Source organism: Melospiza melodia, chromosome 11 (assembly GCF_035770615.1).
Source record: "Melospiza melodia melodia isolate bMelMel2 chromosome 11, bMelMel2.pri, whole genome shotgun sequence".
In the NCBI taxonomy this organism is placed as follows: domain Eukaryota; kingdom Metazoa; phylum Chordata; class Aves; order Passeriformes; family Passerellidae; genus Melospiza; species Melospiza melodia.
Window position 1 is genome coordinate 30527910 of NC_086204.1, and position 20473 is coordinate 30548382.

The 20473-nt window shown below is 43.1% G+C and overlaps 2 protein-coding genes and 1 long non-coding RNA gene across 6 annotated transcripts in view; 2 read left to right on the forward strand and 1 right to left on the reverse strand.

Moving 5' to 3' along the window:
• Window positions 1-415: 415 nt before the first annotated feature.
• DNAI4 (dynein axonemal intermediate chain 4) lies at window positions 416-14057 on the reverse strand. Its single transcript, XM_063166293.1, has 16 exons — window positions 13584-14057; window positions 12743-12810; window positions 10996-11099; window positions 10712-10883; window positions 8750-8889; window positions 7923-8078; window positions 7196-7360; window positions 6280-6479; window positions 5235-5321; window positions 4348-4499; window positions 3629-3786; window positions 3364-3485; window positions 2212-2310; window positions 1607-1833; window positions 846-999; window positions 416-553 (listed from the first exon to the last, which is right to left on the reverse strand). The coding sequence occupies exons 1-16, from the start codon at window positions 13914-13916 to the stop codon at window positions 503-505; spliced, it is 2388 nt and encodes a 795-aa protein (XP_063022363.1). The 5' UTR covers window positions 13917-14057; the 3' UTR covers window positions 416-502.
• On the forward strand, window positions 11081-12285 carry LOC134423340 (uncharacterized). Its single transcript, XR_010029064.1, has 2 exons — window positions 11081-11171; window positions 12128-12285. It is a non-coding gene; the product is annotated as an uncharacterized LOC134423340 (long non-coding RNA).
• A 3525-nt stretch (window positions 14058-17582) lies between the features above and the next one.
• Window positions 17583-20473, forward strand: part of MIER1 (MIER1 transcriptional regulator) — a 36264-nt gene continuing 33373 nt past the window's right edge. For 2 of the 4 annotated variants that reach the window (XM_063166294.1, XM_063166295.1), the window contains exon 1: window positions 18573-18678. In XM_063166294.1, the coding sequence (XP_063022364.1) occupies window positions 18670-18678 (9 nt within the window). In that variant the 5' untranslated portion in view covers window positions 18573-18669. Of the gene's footprint in view, window positions 17638-17762; window positions 17856-18572; window positions 18679-18856; window positions 18911-20473 lie in introns of those variants that run through there. The other 2 variants (XM_063166296.1, XM_063166297.1) reach the window with 2 other exon arrangements.

Here is a 20473-nt window from a genome sequence, read left to right on the forward strand (position 1 = left end):
TGCTGGGTGTTTATTGTCAGGATAATGAGAGAGGCTGCATGTTCTGCATCCATAAAATACAGGTTTCCATACATCATGTGCTCGGAGCAGGGCTACAGCTTGTGCTTAATCACTCCTCTGGAGATGCTCCCTGTTTCCTGTGGCCAGCAAGTGCCTGGAAATCCAGCTGGGTATTTTTTCCTGTTTCTTCTCAAAAAAGCCAGCCCAGGCAGCCAAACACTGCCTGCTTTCAACCCAAGGAGGAAAGACTTTGGGGGAAAAGCAGGAAAGGATAAAAACCCAAGGAGAAAAGACTGCAGAGACCTTTCCATGATCAGGATTCCAGAGAAGGCCACCCATGCATGAGCACTGGTGGTGCACTGAGGGGACTTCCAGGAGGAAATCGAGGCCATTTGAAAGAAGTTTCTAAGCAGTGTGGCTTCAAAGAGAAACTTTATTGATCAAAAAACATAACCAGTTTATGTTCACACTACAGCATTTCCTGAAGGGGAAGGGCTATCAGCTACTGTTTAACAGCTCCAGCAGGAGCAACAATGTCATACAAGGAGCCAACCTGGAAAACAAGAGGAAAAAGAGCTGATTCTTCTGTGGAATTCTGTTAATCTGGAAAACAGCACTTTTGGCAGGCCAGGCCGGGTTACATTTGCCCTGTCCTATTTGGCAGCATGCAAACATTATCTCGTTTATAAAGGAAACTAATTCCCAGTGGTGTGGCAGCAGAAGAGCAGGAACCACCACCTTTAACCCGGAATGGTGATCCCAGCTATTGCAGCATTGCCTGGCTGGGTGTTTCCCGGGACTGCCTGGCTGGGCACGGAGCCCAGGCCCCGAGGGCACGGCCATACCTGTTCGGAGCTGGGGACAGCCAGGCTGGGCAGCAGCCACACCCCCACCTGGCCACGGCTGTCCCCCAGGAGCAGGCACTCGGCGTTCGTGGCAAACAGCAGCGAGCTCAGGTTCCCCTCGGGGCTGGCAGCACAGCACAGCACCGGGTCGAAGCTGCAAGCCAAGAGTCAATGGGCACCATGCAGGCATCGGCTGAAGGGCTGCACATCTCACCGTCTGTGGTCTAGGCTATCTCAGAAACTGGGAAGTGAGGCAGGGCTTGGTTTGGGCTCTGCCTGCAGAGAAATCCCAGCTGCTGTTAACTGAGATATCCTACTTGCCTAAAATCTGTCCTAATCTGGACAGTGGTGGTTAATATTTTTGTTAGATTAATAATTTGCAGGATGTGGCAGGGTTCTGGATCCACCAGGGCTTCACACTGACAGTAACACAAAACCCAGAGCAGCTGGACAAGGTCACAGGTAACTGAGTCACCTCAACTTCAGACCATCCAGTCTTTACCAAAGAAGCTCAGGTTTGTTATTTTTCCTCCTAACTCTGCCACAATTTCTGCAGAGAAAGGGCAGTTTTACACTTCATCAGCTCCAGGAGGCATCCAGCTCCTTCTCTTCTCACCCCAAATCTCTGGTAACCACCATCTGCTTTTACACAACGAGTATTTACAAACATGGAGCTGTAATGATCTGATAAAAACACTGATGAGGTAACAGTGTGTGACAATTAAATTTCAGACTTTTCCTTGAGAAGAGTCCTTACTCACATGCTGACACTCAGATCCCAGATCTCCACCCTCTCCTCGTTCACTGCTGCGAAGATGAGGGCTGAGTGTGGAGCCCAGCTGATGTCGTGAACAAAAGCTGTGACAGAGGTGAAGGTTAAAAGGGGGGTGTGGGAATCCCGGTGCCACAAGAGGATGCTCCAGTCTGCAGAGCAGCTGAGGAACATGTCGGTGCTGGTGGGATTCCAGGCAACTTTGTACACAGGGCCCTGTTTGGAGAGAAACAAAACAGAACTGGGTGCTGCTGCAGAGTTACAGAATCTCTTCTAGAGCTACCCAGCCTTCCTCCCACAGGTAAGACTATTTAACTCTACAGGACAATCAGGTTTCTGATTGCTGTCTTAGAATAAAGCCAGAGCTAAAGCTTTAAAACAGTTTATAGTATCAGTTTTAATAAATTACTTGAATAAACCCTGACAGCACAGAAAGTAATGCTGTAATACTGATGCTTTATGCTATGGGAATTCATTCCTAACATAAGACAAGAAGTTTAGGTTTCTTTTGTTGCAGATGCTCACTAAATATAAGCAAAGATTCCATTTTTGAGTCGAGCAGTTCCTGCAGTCCTTGTTTACAGTGTCACTCACCTCATGGCCTCTGTATGTGCCCAGAATCTGCTCCTTGCCTGAGCAAGAGCAGCAGTAGATGTGTCCCTCTTCTGTTCCAGCAAGAAAAATATCAGTATCCTGAAAGAAAGGGCAAAGTGGCCTAGGTTGGATGGATTTATCACTCCTGCAGAGATCATCCAGGGCTGGAGGAGTTCAGAGCCAAGGAGGAGCTCCTGTGAGTGGGGGGAAAGTGGAACCACAGCGTTGCACATTTCCTGGGTGTTCTCCACCAATGCACAACGTGCTGGGGTTTGACTCCTGAAAATCTTGGATTTTCAGCAATCCATGTGGAAAATGCATGAATTCTTTGAGTGCTCTGTGGAGGAAGGACTCAGCTGGATGAAGAGAAGCTCAGCTGAGTCCTGGATGTGGGAGGTGTTGGACAAATTCTCCCAGCCCTGGCCATCACTCAGAGGGGAACTGCCCTGAGGCCTGCCCAAGGAAATGTGAGTAACGTGCCTGGGAGTGATGCCTGAAGTTTGAGCTTATTTACCTATAAATCCATTTCCCACAATTTACCCTATAAATCCATTTCCCACAATTCTGTACTGCATTGGTGTATAACTCTGAACTTCATATAAATGTCAGCAAGTTCTCCTCACAGCTCAGTCCCACAGAACAATCCTTTTCCAGCCCAAAACGAAGGACACCACTGCAGCTCCAGCCCCAAAAATTGCAAACAACAGGGAATGGGGGAGAGCAATCTCAGAGGATGGGACTGCAGAACCTGGAGCTGGAATTGGACACTGAACCCCAACATGGAAATGGACCAAAACTTATAAAAGGGTGAAAACTCCTGACCTGGGGTCCATCCTGGGTGTAGCCCTGGCCAGGCTCTTGCACTGCCCAAGGTGTATCATTCAAAGGCCTTTTAATAAATCCCCACTTTGTTCCTTTAACACTGCCCAGCCTGTATTCCTCCCTGTGTTCCAGGCAGCCTCTCTGGGCATCAGGAAGACAGGGCTTGTTTTACCACTTCACCCATTTGGGGTAAACCTTGGTAGCTAGAAAGCAATTTATTTCAAAATTAACATGCTTTAAATAGCAATGCCAAGTCCCTGGCTAGCTCCCACCTCTGCTGCAGAGTTTTCCTGGCTAACACTCCAGCCAGGATGGGCTTCCTGAGCCTACCTTTGGATGGAAGTCAAAGCACATTCCAGCTGCCTGCTGTGATATGGGACCTTCACATTTCCTTTCTCTCTCACCTGGTAATTTTTTCTTCTCGCTTTCTGTTCGTTTGATTTGCATCACATCTGTGCAGAGAGCAGGAGGCTTTGTCAGACAGGAGTGAGGAACCTGTGCTGCTCTGGGATGCCCAGCAGCTCTGAGATGTTTTGTGGGATTACTGGTGTAAAGAACGCCAGCTGGGGTCAGAGAGAGCAGTTTCAGGGCTCACCAGAGCAATCCAGCCTTTGCTGAATGAACCACTGGGTCATCCTCCCATCTCCTGAGATGCACATCAGTCTCTCTTCTTTGTCACCTGCTGTTGCACCTCCTTCCTGCTCCACCCACTTCAGCTGCCACACGGGACCTTTGTGCTTATTTAGGCATGCACTGGGACAAAAAAATACATGTGGTAAATCACAGGTGAGCAAAGACAAGACAGCATGTTTGAAAAATAATTAAACTTCCACTTTCTAATGACTGTTAAGTCTTATAACAGAAATGTTTAGCTTTTCTTTTTAAAAAAATGGTCTGAACATTGGGGTTGTTTTCTCTAGAAGAATGTTTCCTTATTAAACATGTTTGATAATTAGTTTCAGGGCACTGTTTATGTGCTTGTGCCATGAAATCAGTCTGCACCTTGGGGAGCTGCCCTTAGGGCAGGTGCTTCCTTTATCACCCACCCATCCCCTCTCTCATTTTATTCTTAATTCCTGCTCACCCCTCACTTTTGTTTTGGCAAGAGGGATCAGAGAGAAAGCACCAAAAGCCACCCCTAGTGTGCCACAAGGCTTTATTACCCAGGGCTGGACTGTCGCAGAATATGAATTATTTATTAATGAATCTCTAATTGATGGGGTGCGTGGCTGCAGTCCCTTAGGGTCCCCGTTGGCCTGTCCCAGCCCTGCTGGCTCAGGAGAGGATGGGGAGGATGAGGAGGATATCCCTGACCTGCTGTCCAGCAGCGCGGTGTCCTGGCGGCCGCGCACGTCGTAGACGGCCACGCGGCCACTGGCTGTCCCCACTGCCAGCAGGTGCGGCCGGGCCCGGGAGAAATCCACAGCGGTGACGCCGTGCTCGCAGCGGAAAATGCGCTCTGGCCACTGCCGGGGGAGAGCACAGCAACCCTGAGCCGGGCTGGCAGCCCCCTCGCCCCTCTGAGACTCAGAAACGCCAGGGATGGTGCCCACGGGACCAGAAATTCTGACTGGCACCATGTGTTTATTGCTACAACTGATAAAATCAGGAAAAGGATAAAGATTGGGCAGAGATACGACACTGGAAAATAAGTTAGATGAGGCTACTCGTGACCAAATGCATAAAAATATCTGTGGTGACAGCAGAGAATCATGACGGTATTTGGTACGGCAAGGCTACTCCAAACCAAATACATAACAATACCTATGGTGGCAGCAGGGAATCATGACAGTATTTGGTGTGGTAATGATATATCAAAGATCTGACTCTGCCTGGTCTAAATTAGTCTAATAGAATTTTGGCCAAGAGAAGTTCGTAGTAGAAATCAAACTGGAATGTTGTAATTTATGGCAATCAGAATTTTTTTACTTTGGGACACCTTGTGAGATTTCAAAATTATTTTTTTAAATGGCTGGTTTTAATGATTGGTTTTAAATGAATCATTCTTTGAATGGTTGGTTTTAAATGATCCCTTCTCAGATGGATCTGCAGAGGTGTAAATGTTACATCTATGAAATTTCCTCTTCCACTGACAGTGTTGTGAGAAGTTAGAGTAAATAACTGTGGCTAAAAGGGAAATACAGCAGAAATTGTCCAGAGAAAAGCAGATTGCAGGGAAAGCAAACAAAAGGGCTCGTTACCATGGGGTTCTTCAGTGACCAGCAGCAAGCCAGGCCTTTCTTCTTACCCCGAGAAACAAATTCCCTGTAACCAACAGCCAGGAGATCCTGCAAGCACAGAGCAACAGCAGGGCCTCAGATCCACCTGGAGCTCAGCAGGACATTTCCAAAGCTCCTTTGTGTCTGGAATAGCAAAGCTTCTCTCCCATGGAGGAGATACATTGCTCTATAATCATATTTTACTGTGCATTATTTAATGGAGTGCTTCTAATTTTCCCTTTCAGGGTCAGCTGTAAAAGGAGCTTCAGAGAGCACCTCAAATTCCAGGTTTTAGCTTTCCACAATCCAGTGAATTCCCTTCATTCATTTCCATAGGCAGAAGTAAAAACCAGCAGCCTTTAGCCTTCATCTCCAGTAATTTTTCTTTTCTTGCACTCAACAAGTAGTTTGTGAAACTCACATTTTAAAAGGAGCTGATTGTTTGCCCTGTATTCTAAGACTGAAGTCTCTAAATGTGTCTAACTTTTTAATATCTGGAGATTTGGTGCACTAAAAGCATGAAATGGTCTTTGTTTTCTCTCTTTTTCCCCCCCTCACTGGGTTTCTGTTTCTCATCCTCAGCTGTTTTTTGCCTCTCTTCCATTCATTATTTTTGTTTAATAAATGAGTTCTGGTGGGCAAACAGAGATTTACATGACCAGATTTAGGAAGCTTCATCTTCTGTGCTGTTATTGTGCATCTTATCCTTAAATTTTGAGGACTTCTGCTTTTTTGGGAGGCTCCTGTTAGAGACAAAGATGTGGTGTCTAAACTACCACAAACAAACTCCATCAATGAAAACAAAGTTTAGCAGCAGGGGTTAAATTTCAATTTTAGAACAGCCCAAGTCTATGAACATTGCCGCTCAGGGAGCAATTAATGAAATTCTGGGCCAATTAAAGCTGTGATGCGTAGGGAAGCCCATAGGTTAAAGTGAGAGTGAGAGACTGGATCAGGATTTATTGCCAGCCCCAGCTGCCTGTCCCCGTTTGTGGCCAGCTCAGCTCAGGAGGGTTTGTGCACTCACAGGGTTTGCTTTGTTCCAAGACATGCTGCTCACGCTGTGGGCCCTGGTTAAATCACACCTGTAGGACCACAGCAGCTCCAGCCTGGGGCCTGCCTCCTCTGCTGGGCCTTCAGCTGCCTCTGCTGCTTCCTCCTCATCCTCATCCTCCTCCTCCTCCTCTTCATCTTCTTCCACCTCACTGTCTGAGGTGACAACAGGTTCTAAAATGCACAGATACAGAGTCTGAGTGGAAATATTTCACTTACCTCATTACAGGTATAATTGTATACATAACCTATATTTATTTTTATTAATATTTATTTTTACATACTATTGTATATATATTATTTTATATTTATATATTATTTTATATTTATAGATAACCTATGTAATATAACCTAAATTATTAAATATTATATTATTAAATATTAAATAACCTATGTTATTAAATATAACCCATATTATTTAACCTATATTATTATATATAACCTATATTATTATAGGCTGTTATCTCACTCCAATTATTCACACCAGAAGAAAAATTTGCCCTTTCGGGGAAAGGAAAGGAAAGGAAAGGAAAGGAAAGGAAAGGAAAGGAAAGGAAAGGAAAGGAAAGGAAAGGAAAGGAAAGGAAAGGAAAGGAAAGGAAAGGAAAGGAAAGGAAAGGAAAGGAAAGGAAAGGAAAGGAAAGGAAAGGAAAGGAAAGGAAAGGAAAGGAAAGGAAAGGAAAGGAAAGGAAAGGAAAGGAAAGGAATTAAGACATCCTAACTTCTAAAACTGTGCCTAAAATTGCTTGGGCACAGAGCAGACAGCTGGATTGGGCTGGAGTGAGCCAGGTCTGCTGCAGGTGCATTTAGCTAGCCAGGCAAAAGTGAGGAAATTCTGTGGAAAATGAGGAGTTTCTGGCTGGAAAGAGGGTACTGAGCAAGGAACAAACCTATGAGGACGGGAATCTGCCGATAGACTGCGAGCTTGGGTTGGAAAATGTTCTCCATGAGAATCCTCTCCATGACAACTAAATCCTGCTGCAGCTTTGCTGAGGTCAGGATTGCTCCTGAGTGGCATTCCTGCTCCTCGGGGCTCCTGGCAGGAGCAGCACTGTCTGCAAGGGGGATGGAAGAAGCTGAATTACAGAATCCTGGCATCTTCCAGGCTGGGATGGACCCACAAGGATCCGTGGATGGAGCCCAACAGGCCCATGCTGCCTGATAACAGATAAATGGCATAGAAATGCTTTGAACATGATAAAACTTCACACAGAAAGATCAAGGGATAAGAATTTTCCTCCACCTGAAAAAAAGCAGAGAATTCCAAAAATACTTTCACTGTGATTTTTTTCCCTATAATTTTCTTATAATTTTATCATCTTATCATTTTTTCTCATTATAATTTCCTTATCTTTTTCAGCCACTCCTGGAATTTTTCACAAATGGTGTTTTGCTTTTACTTTTTAAAGTGAGTACCAGCCAACTCTGTCCCTGGGTATTTCTCTTTATTTTAGATGATTTCTGATGGCAGTGTGCAGAGAAGTGCAGCCCTGCCCAAGATTCTTCAGCAGACTCTCTTGCAGGTCCCAGGGATGTTTTCCACGAAGTTTTCCCCACAGATCCCAGGGATGTGCCTGGTTTAGGAGGATGAGGAAGGGCAGAAATGGGAAATGTTACCTGTGGCAGAAGGGACAGCCCCAGGCCGACCCTGCTCTCCAGCTGTGAGAGATGTGCTGCTTGTCCCTGCTGGGCTTTTGGGTCCTTCTGTCTCTGCAGGTTCTGCTCCTGAGGCATCCAGGGGATGGTCCAGATCCCAGGGAGTCACCACCACCCCTGGGAATGAATTCCCTGTCACACAGGGCTCTTCTTTTGCATTATTATATTCTTTTTTTACATTATTGCAGGGAGCTTCCTACACCCCAACTGCTGGACTGGGCTTTGGAACCACCTCTGCTTCCAAAGCTGTTGGTATTTGAACTGATACTTTTCATTTAATATTTTAATTTCATCATTTAATTGCCATCCTTTACAAATTTACAGAAAAGGTTGCCTGTGCTTAATAAGAATCATTAAAGCAGATTATTTTAAAGCTCCTCCTGTTGTTGTGCTGCAGCTCCATCAGGGTTTTTGCCTTGATGTGCTCAAGGGCTGGAATGAGCCCTGCTGATGCCACAAAACAAGTGGCAAACAGCTTTTCAAAACAGATTATTATCTACTTTTGGGGTTTTACATACACTAAGACAAAGGAAAAGTGTTTAGAACAGCATTCCCTGTAATTTCTTTAGCCTCTCACACACAACAATAACGTTCTCTGGGAGCGTTAACAACAATTTTATTGCAATGGATTCAGTGTTCCAGCACTAAATTCAAGATTTAGGAGGGGCAGAAAAGGCCACCACAACCCACAGCGTCCTGCCTGCACTCAAAGCTCTGGAAGTGGAAATTGAGGGAACATCTGCTCAGAGATGGAAGTAAAAATTCCCTTTTGTCAGTCCCAGGTTTACCTTTCTCTGCCACGGTGATGGCCTCACATTGCACCTCCTTGGTTTTGGCAGCTCCAGAGAAGGTTTGCGCGATTTTTTCTTCAAAGTACTCACTGTCAATTTTAGCCTCACAAAGCTCTGTGTAAATCTTATTCCTCTCCCTGGGAAATAAAGGAAACAGTGCCTGGTGAGTCCCTGGGAAATCCTGCCTGGAATTCTCAGGGTCTGGAACAAGGAGCTGATCAGGAGAGGCTTTGCCGTGTCCCCCATGCACTGCTCTTTGCATTGCTGGGTGAAATTTCAGCCTTGTATTATTCAGCAGCTCGTTCTGATCTTTGTGATGCTGCTCTAAAACAGGAATGGCCTGGGCAGAACAGAGCCCAGAGAAAGCAAAATTCCCTTTCCCAGCTGCCCCTGAGCTTTGGGGAATTCAGAGCTCGCATACCTGGGAGTGAAAGGCAGGAGACAAAAAGGAAACTTCTCCTTTTCTGTTCCAGCACTCCCACACTGCCCTGGTAGCTCAGGGAGCACCAAGGGGAGCTGCCTGCTACCCTCAACTCGTCTTAATTAATCAATAATTAGAAGTACCCACAAGAATCGATGCAGCAGTTTGGAATGTCTTACTGCTTTCATGAAAACCAAATTATCACCCTCCTCCGCCCTGGATTCTCCTAAGCTGCCATGGATTCTCAGTGGAAGGGAGGAAGAGTTTCACCCACAACAGGGAGCTGTAAGAAATGGGGGCCAGCTGTGAAAAACACGTTTATTTTCTTGCGAAAATTTTAAAAGTTTCATAAAGGATAACAGGAGATAAAGAACACAGAGTGAAGATGAGGGCTGGGTGCATCTTGGCACTCAGCCAAGAGCACACTAATTTTTGGAGATGCCTTTTAAATATTTTTCTATTACGTTAGCTGGTTGTATATTCATAAATAATCAAGTTAAGTAAACTTTTTCTTAAACTAGTTTACATATTCTAAGAATTGTTTAGCATGGCTCCTCTTCAGGTCTTTTATATAGCATCTGTATTTTTTGGTTGTGGGTTTAGGTTTTTTAATTACAATTTTTATTTTTTTATTTATTTATTTAAAATATGTTATTTATTTATGTATTCTTTTATTTTGTTTAGGCGCTGGCCCACACTGTCTTTAGACAATGAGTGCTGATAGTTGGTATATTTGTAGTAGGTCTCTTCTTTAATATGTTTATTGGATGTTATTTCATCTAAGTTGGTACTTTAACACAAGTGTGCTTATATCAGCTATTTCACTACTATGTCTAAGCTTAATTAACATAGAATAAAAAAAAAGATAAAAATAAAATAAAATCTAAAATTACTGTATCTTTATAACAATACATATAATATATATAGCAATATATAAAAACACAATATATATTAAAATATATATTCCATAAAATATATAGATATAATATCTAAAAATACACATTATTATATATAGCAACACATAAAATATATAATATATAGCAGTAAAATATAAATAAAATTATATATTTAAGCAAAGTTATTTTAACTCTACATGTATGAAATCTATTTTAATATTAGCAATATATAAAAATAATACATATATAATATGTATATTATATATGTATATTATATAATATGTATATATATAACAACATATATATAAATTAAAATGATACATTTATAGCAAAGTTCTTTTAACACTACATGTACGAAATATCTTTTAATATTAGCAATATATATACAAATGTAATATATATACATATTTTATATATTTAAATAAAAATTATATATTTATAGCAAAGTTCTTTTAACAGTACATGTATAAAATACATTTTAGTATTTATATTTATATATAAATATTGTGTATATATAATATAAATAGCAATGTATATATATATATATATATAAATATATAAACAATATATTTATAGCAAACTTCTTTTAGCCCTACACATATGAAATCTGTTTTAGTATTTGCAATGCCATGGGTGACTTACAGCACCCTGGCAGCCTCCTCTGCCTCGGTGGACACGAGGGCCGTGGGCAGGTCCAGCATCCAGCGCGTGTCTGTCTCCGTCAGCAGCACCTCCACCACCTGCTCCAGCTCTGCCTCCGTCAGGGCTGCCTCCTCCTCCTCCTCCTCCTCCTCCTCCTGCTGCTCCTGCTCTGCTGGGGGACCAGAGCACAAACAGCGCCTCGGAAAATAATGCTGGGAATCCAACACATCCCAGGATACAGAATTTCACGTGGGAAATGTCCAATTGTTGGGGGTGCTCCTTACCAGACAAGCTGGAATCTGCGTCTTCCTCAGGTTCTGCCTCATCCAAGCCGGGCTTGGCTGGTGATGTGTCCCGTGGTGATGCCCACAGGCTGCTGCCATGTGTCCTTCAGGGATGAAAAACAAGCAGGAATTGTCTCAAAAACTAAAAAGTGTTTATTTTCTGGAGGTACTTTTAAGTAAGTATAAGTATTTTTAATTATTAGTATTTTAATTATTGGTATTTATATATAAATATTATTAGTATCTATATTTAGTTATTAGAATTTATATATAAATATTATTAGTATTTATATTTAATTATTAGTATTTTAATTATTAGTGTTTATATATAAATATTATTAGTATTTATATTTAATTATTAGTATTTTAATTATTAGTGTTTATGTTTAAATATTATTAGTATCTATATTTAATTATTAGTGTTTTAATTGTTTGTATTTATATTTAAATATTATTAATATCTATATTTAATTATTAGTATTTTAATTATTTGTATTTATATTTAAATATTATTAATATCTATATTTAATTATTAGTATTTTAATTATTAGTGTTTATGTTTAAATATTATTAGTATCTATATTTAATTATTAGTGGTTTAATTGTTATTATTTATATATATTATTAGTATTTATATTTAATTATTAGTATTTTAATTATTAGTATTTATATTTAAATATTATTAATATCTATATTTAATTATTAGTATTTTAATTATTTGTGTTTATGTTTAAATATTATTAATATCTATATTTAATTATTAGTGTTTTAATTGGTAGTATTTATATTTAAATATTATCGGTATCTATATTTAATTATTAGTATTTTAATTATTAGTATTTATATATAAATATTATTAGTATCTATATGTAGTTATTAGTATTTATATATAAATATTATTTGTATTTATATTTAATTATTAGTATTTTAATTATTAGTATTTATATTTAAATATTATTAATATCTATATTTAATTATCAGTATTTTAATTATTAGTGTTTATGTTTAAATATTATTAGTATCTATATTTAATTATTAGTGTTTTAATTGTTAGTATTTATATTTAAATATTATCAGTATCTATATTTAATTATTAGTGTTTTAACTATAATTTTAAAGTTATTTTTTATAGATAGTTGATCCTGGTTGCTATCCCAAGCCCTGGGATTGTCCTTTGGAACAGCCAGCCTGGGAAACATGGCAGAAAAAGCAATCTTCATCTCAGAAATCAGTGTTTACTATTGTAATTATAAATTGTAAGCAATTACAATTATTCCTTCATTTTGATAATGCTGTGGCTCAGGATTTTTCATTTAAAACACCAATAATTATTTCCCTTCTTTGCATGACTTAATTGAGTTTGTCAGCCCAAATTCCACTGACTTTGTTTTCCCCTCTGTGCTGCAGGTTTGTAAATGAAAGTGTAGGGAAACATAATTTAGGAGTTTTAACTCCAAATTTTTTGTTCATTTTTGAGCATTTTTGAGAGATGGATGCACATAACCACACAGAGCTAACTTGCTTAAACATTATTAAAACAGAGAATTTTTATTATGCTAAACATATTTTGATAGTTGAACTGGTATTTTTAATATCCTAATTCAATATTTTAATTTCTATATTTTATAATTTTGCATAAAAGCTTGTCTGCACTTACAGATAAAATACTTTAAAATACATACTTTATTTTTTTAAAAAAATACTTTAAATGCTTTATTTTTTTTTTTTTTAATAAAACTTTTCTTGCCTGGCAGCATTTGGGTCTGGCTGGAAGAGGGGTTGGGGTGTCACATTCTTCCCTTCCTCATCAAAAACCTGGAGAAAAATTGGAATAATTTTCAGGATCGTTTCCCTGCGTTATAGGGAGGGCACCTGGAAGGGGTTTGAATTCCTGCTTTCCTGCAGGACCAGCCCCAGTTTTGGGGATTCTTTGGGAAAAGCCACTCCTGTCACTGGGCTTGGAGGGGCAACCCAACCCTTCCAGGCCTTCCCACCTTTCCCAACCCAATAATTCCAGGGTTTCTGAGATCCTTCCTGCACGAGGATTTGGGGCTCTTCCCACTTTTTCCATCCCAAGAATTTCAGGGCTCTTTGGTTTTTCCCACAGGTGGATTTGGGGTTCTTCCCACCTTTCCCAACCCAAGCATTCCAGGGATTTTTGGTTCTTCCTGCAGGTGCTTTTTGGACTTTTCCCACTTTTCCCAAGGTGCCCAACCTAACTATTCCAGGGTTTCTGAGATCCTTCCTGCACGTGGATTTGGGGCTCTTCCCACCTTTCCCAACCCAACCGTTCCAGGGCTCCATGATTCTTCCCTCAGGTGCATTTTGGGCTTTTCCCAAGGGTGTCCAACCCAACAATTCCAGGGCTTTTTGGTTCTCCCCACCTTTCCCAACGCAACCATTCCAGGGTTTCTGAGATCGTTCCTGCATGTGGATTTGGGGCTCTCCCCACCTTTCCCAACCCAACCATTCCAGGGCTTCTGAGATCTTTCCTGCACGTGGATTTGGGGCTCTTCCCACCTTTCCCAACCCAACCATTCCAGGGTTTCTGAGATCTTTCCTGCACGTGGATTTGGGGCCCTTCCCACCTTTCTCAGTCCAACCATTCCAGGGCTCTTGGGTTCTTCCCACAGGTGGATTTGGGGCTCTTCCAAAGGTTGTCCAACCCAACCATTCCAGGGCTTTTTGGTTCTCCCCACCTTTCCCAACGCAACCATTCCAGGGTTTCTGAGATCGTTCCTGCACGTGGATTTGGGGTTTTTCCCACCTTTCCCAACCCAACCATTCCAGGGTTTCTGAGATCTTTCCTGCACGTGGATTTGGGGTTTTTCCCACCTTTCCCAACCCAACCATTCCAGGGTTTCTGAGATCGTTCCTGCATGTGGATTTGGGGTTTTTCCCACCTTTCCCAACCCAACCATTCCAGGGCTTCTGAGATCTTTCCTGCACGTGGATTTGGGGTTTTTCCCACCTTTCCCAACCCAACCATTCCAGGGTTTCTGAGATCTTTCCTGCACATGGATTTGGGGCTCTTCCCACCTTTCCCAACCCAACCATTCCAGGGTTTCTGAGATCGTTCATGCACGTGGATTTGGGGTTTTTCCCACCTTTCCCAACCCAACCATTCCAGGGTTTCTGAGATCTTTCCTGCACGTGGATTTGGGGTTTTCCCCACCTTTCCCAACCCAACCATTCCAGGGTTTCTGAGATCATTCCTGCACGTGGATTTGGGGCCCTTCCCACCTTTCTCAGTCCAACCATTCCAAGGCTCTTGGGTTCTTCCCACAGGTGGATTTGGGGCTCTTCCCAAGGGTGTCCAACCCAACCATTCCAGGGCTTTTTGGTTCTCCCCACCTTTCCCAACCCAACCATTCCAGGGCTTCTGAGATCTTTCCTGCACGTGGATTTGGGGTTTTTCCCACCTTTCCCAACCCAACCATTCCAGGGTTTCTGAGATCGTTCCTGCATGTGGATTTGGGGCTCTTCCCACCTTTCCCAACCCAACCATTCCAGGGTTTCTGAGATCTTTCCTGCACGTGGATTTGGGGTTTTTCCCACCTTTCCCAACCCAACCATTCCAGGGTTTCTGAGATCGTTCCTGCACGTGGATTTGGGGCTCTTCCCACCTTTCCCAACCCAACCATTGCAGGCCATGGCCCGGGTGGATTTTGGGATTTTGGCTCTCCCCCCTCACCTGCGGGGCTCCCTGGCTGCCCCCGAAAAGGGGGGCTTTGCCCAGGGAAGCCGAGGAGGCCGTGGAGGCTCTGCGGGGGCTCGGGGCTCGGCTGGCGCCCGGCCGTGCCCTGCAAACAACACACGGGAACATTCATTGTAAACATCAAATTGTTACCTGCTGTTAGAAAGGACTTAAACCGTCTATAATAAAGGATTTTTATTAGAAATTTATTATGTATTACCTAAAATTATAAAGGACTTAAACCATATATAATGAAAGATTTTTACGATTTCTTAAATATTATCATATATTATATATATGGTTATATATATATTACCTAATTATATATTATAGATTATAGATTACCTAATATTTTATATATTATATAAATAATATATATTATTTATATAATATATAAAATGTATTTATATAATATATAAAATATATATAATAAAAAATATAATATATATTATATATATTATATATTACCTAATATTTTATATTTATATCTTTATTCTATATTTATATCACCTATATTTTTAAGGATGCGAACCATTTATAAGAAAGGATTTTTACCATTTCTTTAACATTAGATTATATATTATCTAAGATTTTAAAGGACGTAAATAATTTATAAGAAAGGATTTTTACCATTTCTTTAACATTATAATACATTATATATTACCTAATATTTTAAAGGATGTAAGCCATTTATAAGAAAGGATTTTTAAAATTTCTAATATTACAACTTATTTTTAATAATTGCTTATGATTCCCAATCATTTAAAAGGATTTTAACAATTTTTAACTATTTATAAGAAAGGATTCTTACAATAGATTATATATTGTCTAATATTATAAAGCATGTAAACCATTTATAAGAAAGGATTTTTACCATTTCCTAAATATTATAATAGATTATATATTACCTAATATTATAAAGGATGTAAACTTTTTATAGGTAAGGATTTTCACCATTTCTTAAATATTATAATTGATTATATATTACCTAATATTTTAACCATGTAAATAATTTATAAGAAAGGATTTTCACAATTTCTTATCTATTATAAAAGAATATATATTACCTAATATTTTAAAGGATGTAAGCCATTTATAAGAAAGTATTTTTACCATTTCTTATCTATTATAATTGATTATATCTTACCTAATATTTTAAAGGATGTAAACAATTTATAAGAAAGGATTTTCATCATTTCTTATATAACTTATTATTTATTACCAATTATTTTAAAGGATTTTAACAATTTATAATAAAGGATTCTTATATTGATTATATATTATCAATTATGTTAATGGATTGCAACCACTTATAGGAAAAGATTGTTACCATTTCTTACAGAGTATAACTTATATATTACCAATTATTTTAAAGAATTTTAACCATCTATTGCTCTTTATAAGAAAGGATTCTTCCAATTTCTAATGTACTATAATTTATTATAAAATATAAATTATTTTAAAGGATTTTAACAATTTAGAATAAAGGATTCTTATAATTAGTTACATATTGCCAATTATTTTAAGGGATGTAAATCACTTCATAATCAATACAATAATGTAATAAGTAAAATATTTGTAGCAATTTATTTATCATAAACTATTATGTATTATGACATATTATTGAAGGTAATTTGTTATGTATTACAATTTTTTATGTATTACCAATTATTTTAAGGGATGTAAATAATTTATAATACAAGATTGTGGGACTGCAGCTACTTATGGATTATAATTTATGATATATTAATAATTATTTCAAGGGATCTTAAGCACTTATAAGGAGTTCAGCCATTTGTTATAATTTATTGTGTACAATAATTAATTACATATTACCAATTATTGTAAAGGATTTTGACCATTTATAAATAGGGCTTTTGACTATTTATTTGTTATAACTTCTTATGCCTCATAATTTATTGAGAATGTAATTTATTATAGAGTGCAATTTATTGTAGAATATAATTTATTGTAGCATACAATTTATTATATACTACAATTCATTATCTATTACCCATTAATTCAAATATGTAAACCATTTATAATAAAGGCTTTTTACCACTGATTAATTATGACTTATTATAGAATAGAATTTATTACATATTACAATTCATTAAATGCTACCCTTTGTTCTAAGGGATGTAAACAATTTATAATTAAGAATTCTGGACACTTATGTAATTTATTAAATATAATTTAATATTACAGAATATAATTAATTATTTATTATAACTTATGCATTACTAAGTATTTTAAGGGATGTAATCCATTTATACCAAAGGAACTTTTCCCATCATTAATTATAATTAATGATCTGTTACAATTGGTTCTGTACTATAATTTATCATCTATTCAGAGGCATTTTCAGGGTTTTAAAGCTTTTTAATTCCCATAACGTTGCAGTTTTAGGCCGGACCGCTCCCACTCACCGCGGAGGCCGCGGCCCCTGCATGGCGTCGCGCCGTTACCGTGACAACGCCGCCCAAGACTCGGCGCGCCGATTGGCCGCCAGCAAGGGCGGCGCCGGTTGGTCGGCGTGCGGCGCGCGGGCCGCGCTGTGCTCGCGGCCGCAGCCCCGGGCCGTCCCCGGCCCCGGTTCGGGTCCCGCCCCCGCCCCGTGTCACCGAACCGGCGCTGCCCGCGCCCGCCGCGACACCGCCCCGCCCGCCGCCCGGCCTTCCCGCGGGGCTGCGGCGCCTCGCTCGCGGGGGATTCACCCCTGAGTCAGCAAAGTCGCGCCCGCCGGCTCTTTCGGCACCGCCCGCGGGGACCGTGTGAGGGTCGGGGATGCGGCTCCTGGGCGGAGGCGCCGGGCGCGCGTGAGCCGCGGCTCTGCAGGGGCACGGCCGAGGCCGCGGTGTCCTCGCTGTGACACGGCCGCGATGCCCGACGGGCGCGCCGGGCGCTGCCCCGCGCCGGCCCGGGGACAGCGCTGAGCCGGGCAGGTGAGGCACCGGGGCTGCACGGAGGACACGGTGAACGACCGCCGGGTCCGCATCTTTGTTGTGTTTATTCGGGGTGGTGTTACGGGTGTTGTGTGTAACCTGGAGCTGTTATTGTGTCTCCCAAGAGCCTCACGCCCAGCAAGAGCCCCCGTTCCCCGAGGACCCCCCGTTCGCCTCACGGCGGATGAGACTCCCCCCGCGCCTCTGCGGCTCCCCGCGTGAGTACGGCGGCCGCGTCCGGGCTGGGGAGGGGGAGCGGGGCGATGATGCCGAGGCGGTGGCGGCGGCGGGCGGGGCCGGGGGCACTCGGGGGCCGTGAGGGGCCGCAGTGAGCGGGAGCTGCGGCACCGAGCACCGGCCGGGGCGGGGCCCGGGCATTGAATGAGCTCAGAGGGGGCGTGGCCTCAGCATGATTGCCAGGTGAGGGGCGGGGCTTGTTCTTTGGTGACACGTGAGGGGGCGTGGCTTGTGCCGAATGACATATATGGGCATGAGGGGGCGGTGGCGGCCGCGCCTCGGCCGGCTGGGGGCGTGGCCTTGCGGTTTGAGTGACAGGCGGGGCCTGTGGCGTCGTGACAAACGAGGGGCGTGGCGTGTGCGCTGAGTGGCAGGCGGTGGGGAGCGGTGTGCGCTTTGATTGACGTGTAAGGAGGTGGCCTTAGACTTTGAGTGACAGATGCAGCCTTGCCTGTGCGTTGCGTGACAGGCGAGGGCGTGGCCAATCCCCCAAGTGACAGGAAGGGGGCGCGTCCTCCGCGCTGACTGACAGGCTGAACAGCGCTATATTACACACTAGTGGGCGTGTCCTCCCGTTGACTGACAGGCGCGGATAGGCGTGGCCTCCCCTGACTGACAGCCGCCGCACGCGCCCTGCCCGCTTCCCGCGGTGCGCGGTGACGTCGTGCGTAACGTGGCCACGCCCCTCCCGCCCCGCCGCCGCTCCCGGTCCCGTCCCCGCTGCTCCCGCCGCTCCCCCCGGGACCCGGCGGCGCTTGCCGGCGATGTGACCCCTGCCCGGGAATACCAGCGACCATGGCTGAGGTGAGAGCGGCGGCGGCCCGCCCGGGAACTTGTTGCGCGGCGCCGCAAGTTTGTTGCGGGGAGCGGAGGCCCGCGGGCACCGGCGGTCCCGCCCGCTCCCCTCAGGGAGCCGCCCGCTCCCGTTCGGGGCCGTCCCGGGGGCTGAAGGCGCCTGAGGGGAGCGGGCGGGACCGAGCGCGGCGCCTCCCGGTTCTTATAGGACCGCGTCTGCTAAACCAGCGCTTTATTTCCTGTAAATATCTTTTTTGTAATCCCTAAAACAAAGGGGAATTGCTTAAAAGGCAGCCCGGGAGAGCTTTCTGGTGGAATTGCCAGGATTTGCGGGGATGGGGGGGGTTAGCTGGGGATAATGGGAGTTGTGTTGCGGGATGGAAGATGATGATGATGATAGGGAAATAATGGGGAAATGGGAAAAAAGGCTCTTTATCGCAGGGCTGGGTTGCTGGGGTTGGATTGGCCCGTCCCAATAGGATCAGCTCTTTCCCTTTTAGGAGGGGACTGGTGAATGGATATTCCATGAAGTTTTCCCTAAATTATCCCCAGATCCCAATCTCGGGGCTGTTTGCTGCTCTAACAGGGTCGACAAATGTGTTGGAAATGGAAATTTGAAAAGTATACTTTGGTGAAGTAAAATCTGTGGGACAGGTGTTGCTCCCAGGGTGAGCTGAGAGTGTCCAGATTTTGGATTTTATAGATGGAGCTTCTCCCCTTGAAATTCCTGCATGTATGGGGTTTTCCCCTTAAATTGCTTTCTCTTTCCCTTCCAAACCAAACCTTTAATGGAGCACTCTTCCTGTTGTTGGGACAACACGTCCTGAGCTAATCTTAGAAGTTCTGAGAACCTGCCTGGGTGGTTTTGTATCTCCAGAGGGAATCACGGGTCTGATCCCAAAAATGTGGGTTTGAAACCCACTCCTACAGAGCTGGAGAGACAGTGGTGCCTTTGCTGTGGCCATCAGAGTATTGGGGATGTTTGGCTGGAGTTTTTGTCCATTTTTTAGTGAATTAACCCCAATTTCCTGTGGCAGTCCCTCTGTGTCGTGTGGGGCTGAGCTGGGGTCGCTCCCTGCTCGCTGTCCCAGCCCCAGGGCAGGGAGGTCCCCCCGGGATGTGGGGCTGCCCACCTGTGGCTTTTCCCTTGTGGATGTGGTTCCTGTGGCTGAGGTCCCAATTCTGCACTGGGGGATTTCATCTTGGCCTTTTTGGAGGTGAATTCCTCATTCTTTTGGGGCAGGGGCAGCGTTTGGTCAGCCTGTGGGTGAGTTCATCCCCAGGCAACTGTTGCATCTTCATGGGGAAACAGTAATAATTTAAAAAATTGATACCTGGAGTGATTTAAGGTCCTGGATACAGTTTCCAGCTCGGTTTGTGTCCCTGCCCCTGGCAGAGCTGGAACTGGATGGTATTTAGGGCTCCTTCCAGCCCCAAGCGTGCCAGGATTTCATGAATTTAGGAAATCCACAGGGAGCAGAGTGGGAATTGTCCTTAGCATGGCATTTCCACGTGGCTTTGGTGGCAGCCACCGGCCTGGAGGAGCTGCAGATCACCAAAGGGTGGATGGGAAGGTGGCAGGCTGATGGTTCCTGCCCTCTTTGCCATCCTTTGTGCCAGTGGCAGACATTGTGCTGCTGTTTGGGGGTGCACAGAGCTCATCCTGCCCTCAGGAGCTCATCCTGCCCTCTTTGCCATCCTAGAACCTTGTGCTGCTGTTTTGGGGTGCACAGAGCTCATCCTGCCCTCAGGAACTCATCCTGCCCTCTTTGCCATCCTACAACCTGTGTTGCAGAGGATCAGG